The 16,994-nt window shown below is 35.3% G+C and overlaps 1 protein-coding gene across 1 annotated transcript in view; it reads right to left on the reverse strand.

Moving 5' to 3' along the window:
* The window catches only part of LOC123564351 (ribosome biogenesis protein NOP53-like), a 39,532-nt gene that overhangs the window by 9,074 nt on the left and 13,464 nt on the right, over positions 1 to 16,994 (reverse strand). The window contains exons 4-8 of the mRNA XM_053517661.1: positions 13,490 to 13,653; positions 5,911 to 5,981; positions 5,409 to 5,504; positions 3,280 to 3,390; positions 2,677 to 2,844 (exon numbers count right to left, since the gene is read on the reverse strand). Coding sequence (XP_053373636.1) covers positions 2,677 to 2,844; positions 3,280 to 3,390; positions 5,409 to 5,504; positions 5,911 to 5,981; positions 13,490 to 13,653 — 610 coding nt within the window. The remainder of the gene's footprint in view (positions 1 to 2,676; positions 2,845 to 3,279; positions 3,391 to 5,408; positions 5,505 to 5,910; positions 5,982 to 13,489; positions 13,654 to 16,994) is intronic.

Consider the following 16,994-nt stretch of genomic DNA (forward strand, 5'->3'; position numbering starts at 1 on the left):
CCAACTTTCATACAGATCCCATGAAAAATATGGGCTCTAGAGAGGTCACAAGGTTTTTTTATTATTTGACCTACTGACCTAGTTATTGAAGGCACATGACCCAGTTTCGAACCTGACCTAGATATCATCAAGATGAACATTCTGACCAGTTTTCATGAAGATCCATTCACAAGTATGGCCTCTAGAGAGGTCACAACGTTTTTCTATTTTTAGACCTACTGACCTAGTTTTTGACCGCAGCTGACCCAGTTTCAAACTTGACCTACATATCATCAAGATGAACATTCAGACCAACTTTCATACAGATCCCATGAAAAATATGGCCTCTAGAGAGGTCACAAGGTTTTTTAGCTCACCTGTCACATAGTGACAAGGTGAGCTTTTGTGATCACCCTTCGTCCGTCGTCAGTCCGTCCGTCCGTGCGTCAACAATTTCTTGTCTGCACGATAGTGGTTTCATTTATGATTTTATTTTAACCAAACTTGCACACAACTTGTATCACCATAAGATCACGGTTCCTTTCTTGAACTGGCCAGATCCCATTGTGGGTTCCAGAGTTATGGCCCCTGAAAATGCCAAAATTAGTTATTTTGACCTTGTCTGCACAATAGCAGCTTTATTTATGATTTGATTTTTACCAAACTGGCACACAACTTGTATCACCATAAGATCTTGGTTCCTTTCTTGAACTGGCCAGATTCCTTTATGGGTTCCAGAGTTATGGCCCCTGAAAGGGCCAGAATTAGCTATTTTGACCTTGTCTGCGCAATAGCAGCTTCATTTATGATTTTATTTTAACCAAACTTGCACACAACTTGTATCACCATAAGATCTTGGTTCCTTTCTTGAACTGGCGAGATTCCATTATGGGTTCCAGAGTGATGGTCCCTGAAAGGGCCAGAATTAGCTATTTTGACCTTGTCTGCACAATAGCAGCTTCATTTATGATTTGAATTTAATCAAACTTGCACAAAACTTGTGTCACCATAAGACCTCGGTTCCTTTCTTGAACTGGCCAGATCCCATAATGGGTTCCAGAGTTATGGCCCCTGAAAGGGCCAAAATTAGCTATTTTGACCTTGTCTGCACAATAGCAGCTTCATTTATGATTTGATTTTAACCAAACTTGCACACAACTTGTATTACCACAAGATCTTGCTTCCTTCCTTCAACTGGCCAGATTCCATCATGGGTTCCAGAGTTATGGCCCCTTAAAGGTCCAAAATAGGCTATTTTGGCTTTTGCAGCCATATAGAGACTTCATTTATGGTTTTATTTGATACAATCTTCCAAAATATCTTCAACAACAATAAATCTTGGATTCCATGACAAATCAGATCCAATCATAGGTTCCAGAGTTATTTTATATCTGATTACCTCCTCTGATTGTTATCAAAATGGATTTATATCAGTAAGTACTTATAGGACTTATTTGAAATTTCATTATTGTTATTAGTTGGACTGAGACAGTCAGGCTAGATAACTATGGACTGATTTTATGTCAAATTACCTCCCTTTATTTCAAATGAAAATGGGTATATCTCCATAACTAATGAAGATACTGATCTGAAATTTCATTTATGTCAACAGATTTATTTTATTCAGATCCTTCTTTTGTTCACTTACAACATTTTTTTTTTCTAATTACTTCCCTTTTACGTTGCTATAAATAGCTTATTTTTAGTAACTTTTTTATTATTGGCCGTAGGGGAAATCTGAGACCACTTTTCTGTGGTACGACATGGATGGTACCTCCAATTTTTAGGTGTATTTTGACATATCTATACCTTGTAAGAATTTTTTTTTCTTTTTGGTTAAATTTCTTCCCTTTGTTGTTCCTGTCCTTTGGACTTAGATATTTTTTTCTGAGGACCTTCTTGTCCTCAAGTGCAATGATAACAGGAGAGCGATATAGGTCCATCATGCCCCTCTTGTTTATTATTTGACCTACTGACCTAGTTTTTGATGGCACGTGACCCAGTTTCGAACTTGACCTAGATATCATCAAGGTGAACATTTTAACTTTCATGAAGATCCATTGAAAAGTATGGCCTCTAGAGAGGTCACAATGTTTTCCTACTTTTAGACCTACTGACCTAGTTTTGGACCGCGCGTGACCCAGTTTCGAATTTGACCTAGATATCATCAAGTTGAACATTCTGACCAACTTTCATAAAGATCCCATGAAAAATGTGACCTCTAGAGTGGTCACAAGCAAAAGTTTACGCACGGACGGACGCACGCGACCACAAAAGCTCACCTTGTGACATGTGAGCTAAAAATATGTGACAAAGTAGACATCTAGCTAGAAGAAGAAGCTGCCAGTTTGCCCATCCAGTTATTTCAATCAGTTGGGGCCAAGATTTTCAATCAAAAGGTTTTTTTTAAAAAAATGATGGACAAGTATTATTTCATGGTGATGAACTGAAGAAAATACACCAGAGGTCATTGGTCCTCCATTCATGCTGTGAAACTGTAATATATTTACTAGTTGAGACCATGTTAATTTATCTAACAAATCCAGGAAGACTGGCTAGGTTAACTAATCACTTTATATAATTTTAACTGTTGAAAAAATGCACAAAACCACAAAACGCCTAGTAACAAACAAAATATTAAAGTAAGCCAGTTTGGGAAGCACAACATTTGTGTTCCAGTTACCCATGATAAAATACCTTTTCCTTAAATGCCTTCTCTTTCTTTCTTCTTCGTTCATCTTTTTTGTTTTCTCGTCTGACAGGTGGATTCACTGACAATTTATCAAGATCACCCTCCTCCTCATCCACCTCATCTTTCTCTGAGTTATGGAACAGTCCAGCTGACATCTCTTCCAAATGACTCTCCTGATATAAATGATTTTATATTATTAAGATCTTCTTATATTTTTGCTGCATGTTGCTTTTCATGTATAATTTCTGCACCAATAGTGTGCATTTCTATTACCTCACCTGTATAATTACAACTGCAATACAATATCTCAAAAGCTATTTTCACATTCCCATTCCCTTTGAGAACACATAATTTAATATAGTTAAAAGTTAGTTATTATACCAGTAAAACTGCACCTTTAAGTTAAGTGGAAATTTAATTAGTTTATTTTAATAGAATTAATGTTATGTTTGAACAATAAACAACTGATCTTCCTGGGTGTTTCAAGGCTTAACTAATTTTATATAATTATCTGTCCATGGTAGCCATAAATTTAGTCAATATTTTGTCCCATGTATGATAACCAGTATGTATCATTTTTGAGCTGGGGATGATCTTAGTTTTCTTACCTCAGTTGGGGCATCTCTCGCTGAGGGAAATTTTTCATCTAAAGCTCTCTTTATTCTCTCCTCTTCTTGTAGCTTTTTCAGTTCTTTACTGTGTGCTTTTTGTAACAAATCCTTCAAAGAATTTCACACAGTAAGTGAAAGAAAAACAAGAGGACCATGATGGTCCTGAATCGCTCACCTATCCCCACATGACCCAGTGTTGAACTGAGTACGACGTCGTTATTTCTATTATTTGACATAGTGACCTAGTTTTTGAGCACATGTGACCTAGATATCATCAAGATAAAAAATTCTGACCAATTTTCATGAAGATCCATTGAAAAATATGACCTCTAGAGAGGTCACAAGGTTTTACTATTATTTGACCTAATGACCTAGTTTTTGAAGGCACGTGACCCACTTCTGAATCTGACCTAGATATCATCAAGGTGAACATTCTCACCAATTTTCATGAAGATCTCATTAAAAATATGGCCTCTAGAGAGGTCACAAAGTTTTTCTATTTTTCGACCTACTGACCTAGTTTTTGACCGCACTTGACCCAGTTTCATACTTGGCCTAGATATCATCAAGAGGAACATTCTGATCAATTTTCATGAAGATCCATTGAGAAACATGGCCTCTAGAGACGTCACAAGGTTTTTCTATTTTTCGACCTACTGACCTAGTTTTTGACCGCACGTAACCCAGTTTCAAACCTGACCTAGATATCATCAAGGTGAACATTCTCACCAATTTTCATGAAGATCCATTGAGAAATATGGCCTCTACAGAGGTCACAAGGTTTTTCTATTTTTAGACCTACTGACCTAGTTTTTGACCGCACGTGACCCAGTTTCGAACATGACCTAGATATCATCAAGGTGAACATTCTGACCAATTTTCATGAAGATCCATTGAGAAATATGGCCTCTAGAGCGGTCACAAGGTTTTTCTATTTTTAGACCTACTGACCTAGTTTTTGACGGCACGTGACCCAGTTTCGAACTTGACCTAGATATCATCAAGGTGAACATTCTGACCAATTTTCATGAAGATCTCATGAAAAATATGGCCTCTAGAGAGGTCACAAGGTTTTTCTATTTTTAGATCTACTGACCTAGTTTTTGACGGCATGTGACCCAGTTTCGAACTTGACCTAGATATCATCAAGGTGAACATTCTGACTAATTTTCATGAAGATCCATTGAGAAATATGGCCTCTAGAGAGGTCACAAGGTTTTTCTATTTTTAGACCTACTGACCTAGTTTTTGATGGCACGTGACCCAGTTTCGAACTTGACCTAGATATCATCAAGGTGAACATTCTGACCAATTTTCATGAAGATCTCATGAAAAATATGGCCTCTAGAGAGGTCACAAGGTTTTTCTATTTTTAGACCTACTGACCTAGTTTTTGACGGCACGTGACCCAGTTTCGAACTTGACCTAGATATCATCAAGATGAACATTCTGACCAACTTTCATAAAGATCCCATGAAAAATGTGACCTCTAGAGTGGTCACAAGCAAAAGTTTACGCACGAACGCACGCACGGACGGACGGACGGACGACGGACGACGGACGCCACGCGATCACAAAAGCTCACCTTGTCACTTTGTGACAGGTGAGCTAAAAACACTTCAACTTGGAAGTGTTATAACTTTTCACTTTATTGCCAAAATGTATATCTACATATATTTTAATCATTCCAATTTGTAGAAGATATGCATTACACAACATTTTCTGCAGATGAGTAAGTCATATTTAGTAAATAATTCTAAAACACTTTAACAGATATTAAACGAATGCTTTATAAGTCACATACTATAAGACTGACAGAAATTAGACAAGTATTGTACACTTCAGTAAAAACTGGTGATGGAACTGAAGAAGGAAAGATAATTGAGCTGCACCATGAAAAATCTACATAGTGCATTTGCAACCAGCATAGATCCAGACCAGCCTGTGCATCCGCATAGTCTGGTGAGGATCCATGCTGTTAGCTTTCAAAGCCTCTTGCAATTTGGGAGACCGATAGCAAACAGCATGGATCCTGACCAGACTGCACAGATGCGCAGGCTGGTCGGGATCCATCTGGCCGCAAATGCACTATGTTGGTTTTCTCATGGTGCAGCTCAATTACTTACCTGATACTCATCATAACCTGGGTTATAAGAAGATCCAGGATGTGGAATTTCAACAGCAGGTATCAAAGACACAGGTGTCTGTAAACGCTGAGGGGCCTGAAATACACCAGGAATCAAAGCTTACACTTTTATCATGAGATGTAATCAAGTACTTTTCAGTGTTCAGCACATGAAAAAGTTAAATGGCAAACTGAAGAATTTCAAAATAATTCAAAGTAAACGTTGAATGATCTCTGTGCCTTTCTCACACGTTACCGAGAATTGGAAATTTATTGTTAATGTTTCACAGAATAAAAGACATTAAACTTATTTTATGAATGAACTACAGCAAATTAACGTAAGTTTGTTAAATTCTGTGTGCAGGTAGTCTTTCCTGAAATATTGCTATAAACAAATATCCTGTACATAAGGAAAAGACAAATTAGCCTTTTATCATAGAGAATTTCGTTTAGACAAAATTTAACACTAATCAAATTTAGGTTTTATTGATCTTTAACATTACCTTAACCCTTTTTTTCTTGGTAACTGTAATAAAGTGTTCATCCTGACCAGCTATCCCTGAATCTAATGTGTCTAAAAGAAATACATATACTATTAATGAATTTAATTCTAGAGAAAAAAATATGTAAAACAAGACTTACATGCACAAAAAACTTGTAGAGTTCAACATGCATTTCTTAACCAAAATTTTGTACAGACAATGAGGTAACGAAGTTCTCAGCAGAAGATGAAATGTTTATCAAGAGCATATTCTGGAGAGATGGTGTGATGTATGTATGTGGATGGTAGTGGGGTGGGGGCAAGAAGTTTCGCAGAGGATATGTTATTAGTCTAGTCCGATTTTGCAGATATATGCTTATTTAAGAAGTTACGAGCATTTTGTTAGTATTTGGTCCAACATACTTTTTTAACATATTTTGGGTATGCTGAATCCAAAAATATATGTTGGCCATCTGGCAAATGCCTCTGAAAGGGTTAAAAATAGGGGCAAAAATGACCACAGTTTTTACAATTTTTATTTCCATTGATATTATTTTATGATACAAATGTTTATCTTTAGATATGTTTGAAAATATTGTTTCATATTTTAGTATAATTGAGTTAATATTTATCAGTAAACTATTTTACAAGTTAAAAATTTGTACTTCAGGGGCTCAAAAAGGGGAATTTGAAGACATTTTAATTTTTTAGAAATATTCAACGTCATTCATAGAATGGAAAAAAAAATGAGAATAAGTATAAGATTAAAAGATTAAAAGCTTCTGCTGGAATTTTGTCAAAAAGAAAATAACTTTTGATGAAATGCATTTTTTAGAAAAATCATTTAAGACAAGAATAATGGAGAAATTAAAACTTTTAAAAATTAACATAACATTGTCTTTAATAGAGAAAAGAATAACATGTATAACATTATGTAATCTTTGTAAGATTTTATTGAACAATAAACTTTTTAATACCTAAGCATCATAATAATTGGTGAAAATTAAGTGTGACAGGGATTAAGATTATGGCTAATATGAACTTAATTAAATATAAACAATCCAGGTCTCTGTTACAATAATAATCTGAGTCTGATCATGTTATTGTAAAGTCCTTATCTAAACACTCTGGAATGCTTTACCTGTTAATTAATCTACATTAATTCTGACAAGGACACACTCTTTTGTGGTCATTACGGTTTTAGAGGTGTCAAGAATACCTCATGGAATCACTGCGTTTTGCAGGATATTTTGCAGGTAGGAAAAATTTATATGTATTTTTCCTATAAAATTTTAGAAATGCTTTGTTTCATATACATCGTTAAATTTTAATATTTGGTGAAATTGCATTTATTTTAACTTTTAATATTTGTGATAGGTTTAGTAAAAAGTATCTGTTAAAGCTAGCTTTATATACAAGCAAGAGCCCTTGATATGGCATTCCATCTATTTCGGAATAATGCAGATACTCGTCCAACCTGGTCATCTTTCAACCAGTCTATCTGTAGAACTGACTCAAATATGACAAAAGTTGGATACATGCCAATTATACAAGCACCAGCCCATGATATCGACACATTAAACACTGTTGTTCAGAAGTGTATGCATATATCAGAAAGACTGGGGCAGTCACATACAGTTATAACTGTAGACCAGGCTCTTTACTTTAAGCTTATGGACTTGAAATGGGCAGTGCCTGCATACATGGACAAGCTTATACCTAGAATGGGTGGTTTGCATATATCAATGAACTATCTGAAAGTAATAGGTGAGCATATGAAAGGGTCAGGTTTACATGAAATATGGGTTGAATCCAATATTCTGGGTCCTATAGCCGCATATCAGGTCTTGGCAGAAAAGCACTACAACAGAGGAATGAGGGCTCACAAGATAACAACACAGGCTCTCTGGACATTGTTTCTTCCACAATTACTGACTTACATTGAAGAAAGAGACATTAACTTGCATGGGAAATTAATGGAAGTGAAGTATTCTGGGAGCGTAGAAAATCTTGTAGCTGGATTGCAAAATGACAACTTCAGAAGCCACCTTGACGATTTTGTTAAGAATGATCAAAATCCTAACTACCAGTTTTGGTGGGCATACCTGGAAATGGTTTCAGTGCTTCTGATGTTCATGCGAGCTGTAAGGGATGGTCTTTGGGATCTATACCTATATGCGTTTCGGTGCATGTTCCCTTTATTTCATAGGTATGATCATACGAATTATGCACGTTGGGGAACTGTCTATCTGGCAGATGCACATCAGCTTCCTCAAGAAGTGTTGCAAGAGTTCAGAAATGGCAACTTTGTTGTTAAGAGGTCAAACTCAAAATTCAATCAGGTGGATCCTGATCAAAGTCAAGAATATCTGAATTCAACTGGGAAGAAAGGTGGAGGAATAATTGGTATATCAAGAACCCCTACAGCTTTGACTAGATGGTCTTTATCGTACAACCTGAGGTCTCCTATAAGCCTTCTTACCAAGTGTATGTAAAAAGTCAATGACGAAGACATACTTGTGCATAAGGAAAAATCAAAGAGCAGGCAGCTTGCCTGTGGACCAGCAAGCTGAAGAAGCAGTTCTAAATGTATTACAAAGATATAATGTGGCTGATCCACATCTGCAAGGTGAAAGTTTGCTGAATGTAGCAACTAAAGACATAGTAACTGATACCATAGAAAAGTCTCTACTGTCTGCCCTGCAATTTGGCCAGGAAAAACTTGATTGTTTTGTAAGAGAGAGACTACAGTTTGAAAACAGTGATAATGTATCAAAAGTTCAGCTACGTGATACAATCAAAAAGAATAATCCATCTACATTTGCTTCTTTGTACATCAGTGATAAAGCATCGAAGTCAACAGTTGAAAAGGGCAAAATATTAAGAGCAGATCGAAATACACTACATCGTTTAGTGACAGCATATAAGGCAGGCAAAGATGTTAATATGGAGGAAATACTAAAACATGAACTGTTGCCAGTTCCAGTTTCCATTTCCGAAACCAATGGAACTCTCAAAACGGGCAAACAATCCATATTGCTGGATGAGCTTGTCAAGGATATTGAGTTGAGTGACCGAATAAACATACAAGGAAAGTCTGCATATATTGTCGATGGCCAAGCTTGAGTACAAAGTCTGAAAATAGAAGGAGAAACAACATTTGGTCAGTATGCTGATTTATTTGTTGCTGCAGTTTTAAACAAAGGAAAAAAGTATGAAAGAATAGATGTAGTGTTTGACCGATATAGGCATCACTCAATAAAATCAAACACCAGGAAACAACGCACAAGGACATATCAACCAGTGAGGAGAGTAATTGAAAGTAGGGATGTACCGTTACCAAAAGTCTGGAGTAACTTTTTAGCACTTCCTGCAAATAAACTTGACCTGGCTAGATTTTTATCAGAGGAGCTGATCATGCAAGCCCCTACTGAAAAGACATTGGTTGTTGGTGGTGGCTTTCAGGAAGAAGACATTGTTGAAAGCAATGTCAGTGACCTAAATTTGGATGAATTAATGGCTAAACATGAGGAAGCTGACACAAGAATTATTCTTCATGCTGTTCACTGCAGTAAGCGATCAAGTTTCAACACTGTTGTTGTTTCTGCCAGAGACACTGATGTATTTTTGCTCTTACTGTGCCATCTGCAGGAAATAAATACAACAGTATGGATGATGGATGGAACAGCAAAAAAATGAAAATACATTCAAGTCAACACAGTGTTAGATAAATTATCAATAACTGAAGAGTTACGTAGAAATTTACTTTCCTTCCATGCACTCACTGGCTGTGACACAACATCGTATTTCTGTGGAATCTCTAAAAGATCTGCATTTAAGGTCATTAAGGCAATGCAAAACTGATAGAAGGTCTCGGATATGGACAACTGTCTGATGAAGTAATGAAAAACTGTGAATACTTTATTTGCAAGATGTATGGCCAAGATACTGTTGGTACTGACAGTGCTCGAAATGTTATGTTTGGCAGGTCTACAAGTCCTGAACACATGCCCCCAACCAGTGATGCTTGCTCATTTCACATTAAAAGAGCTCATTATCAAGCTCTGGTATGGAACCAAGCAACTGTTCCTAATCCAGATCTGCCTGCACCTACTGACACGGGATGGTAGGTGGCAGATGACACACTTAAGCCAGTTCTTCTTACCTGTGATCCGATTCCTCAAGCTTGTATGGAGTTCATTGCTTGCAAGTGTATATCTGGATGTAGGACTCCCAGATGTAGATGTAAAAAGACTGGGCTTTTATGCACAGATATATGTTAATGCGATAAAAGCATTACCAGCTGTATGAACTCGAGGCAGTAAATTAACATATGAAATGGGACTGTGAACGCATACCTTAAGGTTCAAATATTTCAATCTATATGATTTTGAAATAATTATATGATAAACAGTTAAACTGTAAACTGATTCAAAACATAAAAAAAATTAGTGTACTGTATCAAAAATAGCTTTGCAAATATAACCAATTTGAGTTGAATAATATAAAAATAATCAAGTTAAAAGTTTTTTTTAAGCTTTTTTTTCTCTGAACAGAGCACACATTTGGATTAAAAAGTATTTATTTTTGAACAAGAGTGTTGTTTCTTTCATTTGTTACTATGTTACACATCACTTTGATAAAGAAACCCACATATTTCTGGATAATTGTAATAATATTACCCATTTCTATTAGAAATATCATAATTTGGCGGCCATTTGTTTTCCGCCATTTTAACCTATAAAAAATCATTTGTCAGCTAGCCAATATAAATTTTTGAATTCAGCATACCCAAATTATACTAAAAATGTATATGGGACCAAATACTAACAAAGAAACCCACATATTTCTGGATAATTGTAATAATATTACCCATTTATATTAGAAATATCATAATTTGGCGGCCATTTTGTTTTCCGCCATTTTGACCTATAAAAAATCATTTGTCAGATGGCCAACATATATTTTTGAGTTCAGCATACCCAAATTATACTAAAAATGTATATGGGACCAAATACTAACAAAATGCCTGTACCTCTCACATTTATTGAAATTTGGACTAGACTATATATAGAAAAAGACAAGAAAATGATAGTAAAACATTTTTGAAAAAAAAAAAACGAAAAAAAAAACAATATTGTTTCAGGTGACAGAGTTACCAATGTAAAAACACTTGTAACAGAATGTTAACTTCTTTATTTTTTTACTTTACTGCCAGAGGGATTCAGACAGATAATACTATACAATATCAAAATCCTGACAGGCCATGGATGCAGACAAAGGGGTGGAAAAACAAATGTATAAACTGCATTTTGATTTTCCCTCTTCAACAAATAAAATCAAGACAGATAAAAAACAAGAGGGCCAAGATGGCCCTAAGTTGCTCACCTGAGAAACAGATGACCCATATTCAAACTTGACCTTAATTTTATCAAGGTTATCATTCTGACCAAATTTCATGAAAATCAATTGAAAAATACAGTCTCTATCGTATACACAAGGTTTTTCTTTGATTTGACCTAGTGACCTAGTTTTTGACCACAGATGACCCATATTCTAATTTGAACTAGATTTCATCAAGGCAATCATTCTGACTAAATTTTATGAATATCCAGTGTAAAATGAAGCCCCTATTGCATACACAAGGTTTTTCTTTAATTTGACCAGGTGACCTAGTTTTTGACCCTAGACAACCCATATTCATACTCAAACTAGATTTCATCAAGACAAACATTTTGATCAAATTTCATGAAGATCCAGTATAAAATGCAGACCCTATTGCATACACAAGGTTTTTGACCTAGTGACCTAGTTTTTGACCCCCAGATGACCAATTTTTGAACTTGGCCTTGATTTCATCAAGGTTATCATTCTGACCAAATTTCATGAAGGTCAGTTGAAAAATACAGCCCCTATCGCATACACAAGGTTTTTCTTTGATTTGACCTAGTGACCTAGTTTTTGAACCCAGATGACCCATTTTCGAACTTGGCCTAGATTTCATAAGGCAATCATTCTGACTGAAACTCATGTAGATCAATTGAAAAATTCAGCCTTTATCGCATACACAAGGTTTTTCTTTGATTTGACCTAGTGACCTAGTTTTTGACCCCAGATGATCCATTTTCGAACTTGGCCTAGATTTTATCAAGGTTATCATTCTGACCAAATTTCATGAAGATCAGTTGAAAAATACAGCCTCTATCGCATTCACAAGCTAAATGTTGACAGACGACAGGCGATCATTGCTCAGGTGAGCTAAAAACAGAAGGTTACATTCTGATTTTGTAGCAACAAATGTGTAATTACAAAAGGGAAACAATTTTATCAAAATAATAGGAAGAGTTGAAAAACTTAGTTCTTACTAGTGGAACAATGATGGCAAGACCGAGTGAGAATTTTCAATCAGTTGGGATTTGTTTTTACTGAGAAACTAACTTGCTGGCAATAGCTCACATAATTTTGTTTTTAAAAATAGCTAAGAACATAAAGGAGCATGATTTCATCAAAATGACAGCAAGACTTATGGAACCTAGATTATTCACTTGGTGTTATTATTGGGAAGAGATGCAGCTATGATGAGTAATAATTGAGATATGAGCTTGCTAACGATTGTGAATCATGTGTCTATACATGGCGCTGATGCAGGCGGATCATGAAAAGAAGTTGTTTAAAGTATTTACCATTTTTAACTCTGGTGACACCTAGAAGGGGCCAAGTACAGCCTGCCAAGCAAAACTGTGAGGGGACATTCCAAGGATTCTTAAAACCCAGTTTGCTGAAAATCCATCACATGGTTAATTATTATAATTTGCTAAAAGATTTTCTGTTTTTAGCTTTGGAGGCCCCTAAGTGGTAAAACACAACCTGTTGAGTAAAACTGTGGGAGGACCATCCAAGAATGTATCAGCATGATGATCATTAATCAAGTGGTTCATGAGAAGTAGTTGTTGAAAGGATTTTCTATTTTTAGCTCTGGAGGCCACTAAAAGCAGTCAGGTGTCCCCATTTGAACAAAGTAGAGAGAGCTGCTGACCAACACTGAAAATCCATCATGAGAAGAAATTGTTTAAGGTTTTTCTTTAGCTCTAATGGTCAAAAAAAGGGGGTTAAGCGGAACCATGTGAACAAAATTAAAAGAAAACCTTGCTAGGATGCAACAAACCAAATGTGGTGTAATTCTGCCAGTAATTTAAAAGGAGAAGATGTTCAAGTTAAAATGCTGACTCTGGACGCTGGACCAAAAAAAAAAAAAAAAAAAAACTATGGTTCAGGTGAGCTAAAAAGCAGAAAGTGTTAATTTTTCACAGTTTAACCTTAACTAAAACAAACATATCACTTGGAAAAAAAAAAATTATCAAAAGAAACTTTACCGAAACAAAAATATAACTTATATTAAAGAATTACTATCAGCAGAAGGGATCCCTATGTTTTTCTATATATAAGTATCGCTTTGTGTTAATTTGTTTGGTTGTAGAAATTCTTCATTTAAGCAATCAATGGGTAGTGCAAAGCACTTCGTGTCAAACAGAGTCTTCTACTTCAAATTCACATAAAACAACTGTCAAAGACTTATTTATAAAAAATAAATTTGTAAGCACCTCCCCACAGATCATAGCTAGCGACAGCATTTTTCGCTCTGGTTCTCACTTGATGAAGTTTCTGGTTCCTTGCTTTACGTCGTTGCTTGAACGCCTGTGTCTGGGTGGCTGTCAACTTCCCACTTACTTCTTTGTCAATAACTGCCTGGGCTCTTTTGTCTTTCCTTAAATTCAAAGCATTAACTCTCACTCATAATTATATGAACACTAATGGATCTAAAAGATGACACGTATCTATGGCAACAACTAGCACCCAGTTTCAGATCAGGATCATGTTTCACCAACTACAATATACATTAAACTTGGTGTACACCTCTGGCTGACAATAACACACCATTTACAACAAGAGTGTCAAACTGTCACAATTTATGCCTCTCACATCAAATTACTATTTACTTTTATAAATATCTAACTATTGTGTAGACTTGTCATTTTTCTTTATTTCTACTAATTCAAGGGCTGTAACTCAAGAGCAACTTTGGACTTGTGTGTATATGTACTAGTATATAAAAACAGCAAAATCGTCAGCTACATTCACAGTGGCTTTTTTTTTCTGGCCAATTTGGGGCTGAAATTAGGCTCCAATCCCAATGGCAAATAGTATATTTTTTCACCCAATTTCAAAGCTAAAATTCCCAATGTCAATTTTTTTCAACTTTTTTTCAACTTTTTCAAATAAGACTGTACCTATAAAACCATAAACATTTGAAACACAAGACAATTTGCTAACTTAATGCATAATGATTAATTTTATGACCATATTTTTTCTTAAATGTGACATTTTAATATAAAATACGACTTTTAACAATTCCCAATTTACCGGTAGGCGTTTTACAACACATTTTTCTCAATTGTAAAGGCCTCAGACCCATTCCCAAATCAGTGGAAAAAAACACTGATTCATAAAGAAACAAGAGGACCATGATGGTCATGAATCGCTCACCTGTCCCCGCATGACCTAGTTTTGAACTGAGTATGATGTCGTTTTTTTCCATTATTTTTGACATATTGACCTAGTTTTTGAGCTCATGTGACCCAGTTCTGAATCTGACCTAGGTATCATTAAGATAAAAATTCTGACCAATTTTCAAGAAGATCCATTGAAAAATATGGCCTCTAGAGAGGTCAGAAGGTTTTTCTATTATTTGACCTAATGACCTAGTTTTTGAAGGCACGTGACCCAGTTTCGAACTTGACCTAGATATCATCAAGATGAACATTCAGACCAATTTTCATGAAGATCCATTGAAAAATATGGCCTCTAGAGAGGTCACAACGTTTTTCTATTTTTAGACCTACTGACCTAGTTTTGGACCGCATGTGACCCAGTTTCGAACTTGAACTACATATCATCAAGATAAACATTCTGACCAACTTTCATAAAGATCCCATGAAAAATGTGACCTCTAGAGTGGTCACAAGCAAAAGTTTATGACGGACGGACGCACACACGACCGGACGGACGACGGACGCTGTGCGATCACAAAAGCTCACCTTGTCACTTTGTGACAGGTGAGCTAAAAACAACTAATATTTCATTACAATTTTGTCATTTTATAGGGAATATATTCACCATGATGAGTAAGTAAAAATTATGTAACATTTCCTCCTTGTGTTCATGAACAGGTTAAAATGCATATAAAAATTATATAGTAGATGGCAACATATCATACTTTTAGTTCCCACCAGCAGCACTGACTAAACAGAATCATGAATGGACTATCAAGTAGACGATTAAGGAGTTATAACTATGTATCACTGTTTTCCAATGCGTCAGTGAATAATAGCAGGACAATAAAACCATTTCTCATGCAATTATGTTCAAACTGAATTATATCAAAATGTAGAGATTTATTCAAACTGAGTCTGCTATTATTTTACTTGGTTGGATTCTATGCTTCCAAGGATCTTCTTATAGATTTTATCACATGCATAAATTCAGTACCATTTTCTTGGAAATATGACAGCAGTTATTATTTTTGCAAGTTACGTGCTACAGCAAACCATTTTTTAGACGTACAATTACACAGTGGCAAAAGTTAACAAGCAAACATTATGAAAATGGATGTAATGAATACTAAGTGTAATTATTTTATATTTCACTTTGTCATACTACTTGTTTGCAGCATTTCTTAAATGAAACACAATACTCTGTCATAGGATGGTAATATTTCATAATTTTGGATGGTGTGTCAACGTGTTGTTTATAAACACAACCATTTATGGATTCAGTAACTTTTCAAATACACTGAATTCCCCTTTGTTGTTACAGGTAATATATAAAGTCGATTATATATACAGTCGAATATCGTTACCTCGATATCGGTTAGCTCGATACTCCAGTTAGCACGATGTGTTTTGGTCGGTCCCGATTTTTCTCTATACATTTTAATGGTATTATTTATCATTACCTCGATATTATTAGCACTATGTTTTGTTTAGCTCGATGAAATTTTTCAGTCTCGTCAACTTACCTGTACTGTTTTTACATCTGTTTTCACCGATATCAATATCCATGGTATTTGGTACCTATTGTTGTCCGGTGTTGTATTAATTATAAACAGGTTAGTTTGCGTGTTTGTTTTGTTTGTTATCTAGTCTTTATGCCAATTTAAATGTTTGCAAGTTTGCATTTAATTCCCAATAATTAGTCTAAAACAGCGTACAAGCGGGCAAGCTGTTTTCCAATATAACAATTAATTTGGATAAAATATTTTCTCTTTGACTAAGTAAAAATTTGCCATTTTTGACTGAGTAACAATCGCAAATTATCGTTATTGAAACACAGTCAAAATGACTACTCAACAAGGAACATTACGGCTGCATTTAGACTTGTTTAGGGAAAGAAAAGTTAAAAAGTTGTATGTATGTACTATTGAATTAATATATTTTATTTGTCAATAAAATTAAGATTGTATTATCGTTTTATATTATTTCTTTCCCCTTTCAAAGCCTCTACAAGAAACATGGGATGTAATGACAATATAGACGTCCTACACAAATACAAAATGTAGTCCTAGATCTAGTCCTAACTTTCACAAATTCTAGTCATACATGTACAAGGGCCACAATTCCAGACTTACTGGTACAATCCAGCTGGTTATCAATCTTGTCAGAGATATTATGTTCATAAACACTGTGACAAAATTTGGTGAACACTGGATAAGAACTGTCTATGTTAGAGACCAAGTCAGAGAGCAACTTGAGTAATTCAAGTGCCATAACTCTAGAACAACTATGGCAATCCAGAATTTTATCAAACCTGGCTGAGATATTATGCCCATAAACACTGTCATCAAGTTTTGTGAACATTGGAGAAGAACTAATCAAGTTAGACAGTCACAATGGGTAACTTTAGTGGTTGTATAACAATATATTCCAGATAATTGATTACATCACCAGTTCTGCACGTTTGGATTGATTTTTTTTCTACGATGTAGAATTTGATAAAACTCTGATTTTTCAAAACTTCGGAATACACTTAGAAAAAAAGATATGGTCGTGT

This window comes from Mercenaria mercenaria, chromosome 1, assembly GCF_021730395.1.
Source record: "Mercenaria mercenaria strain notata chromosome 1, MADL_Memer_1, whole genome shotgun sequence".
Taxonomy (NCBI): Eukaryota; Metazoa; Mollusca; class Bivalvia; order Venerida; family Veneridae; genus Mercenaria; species Mercenaria mercenaria.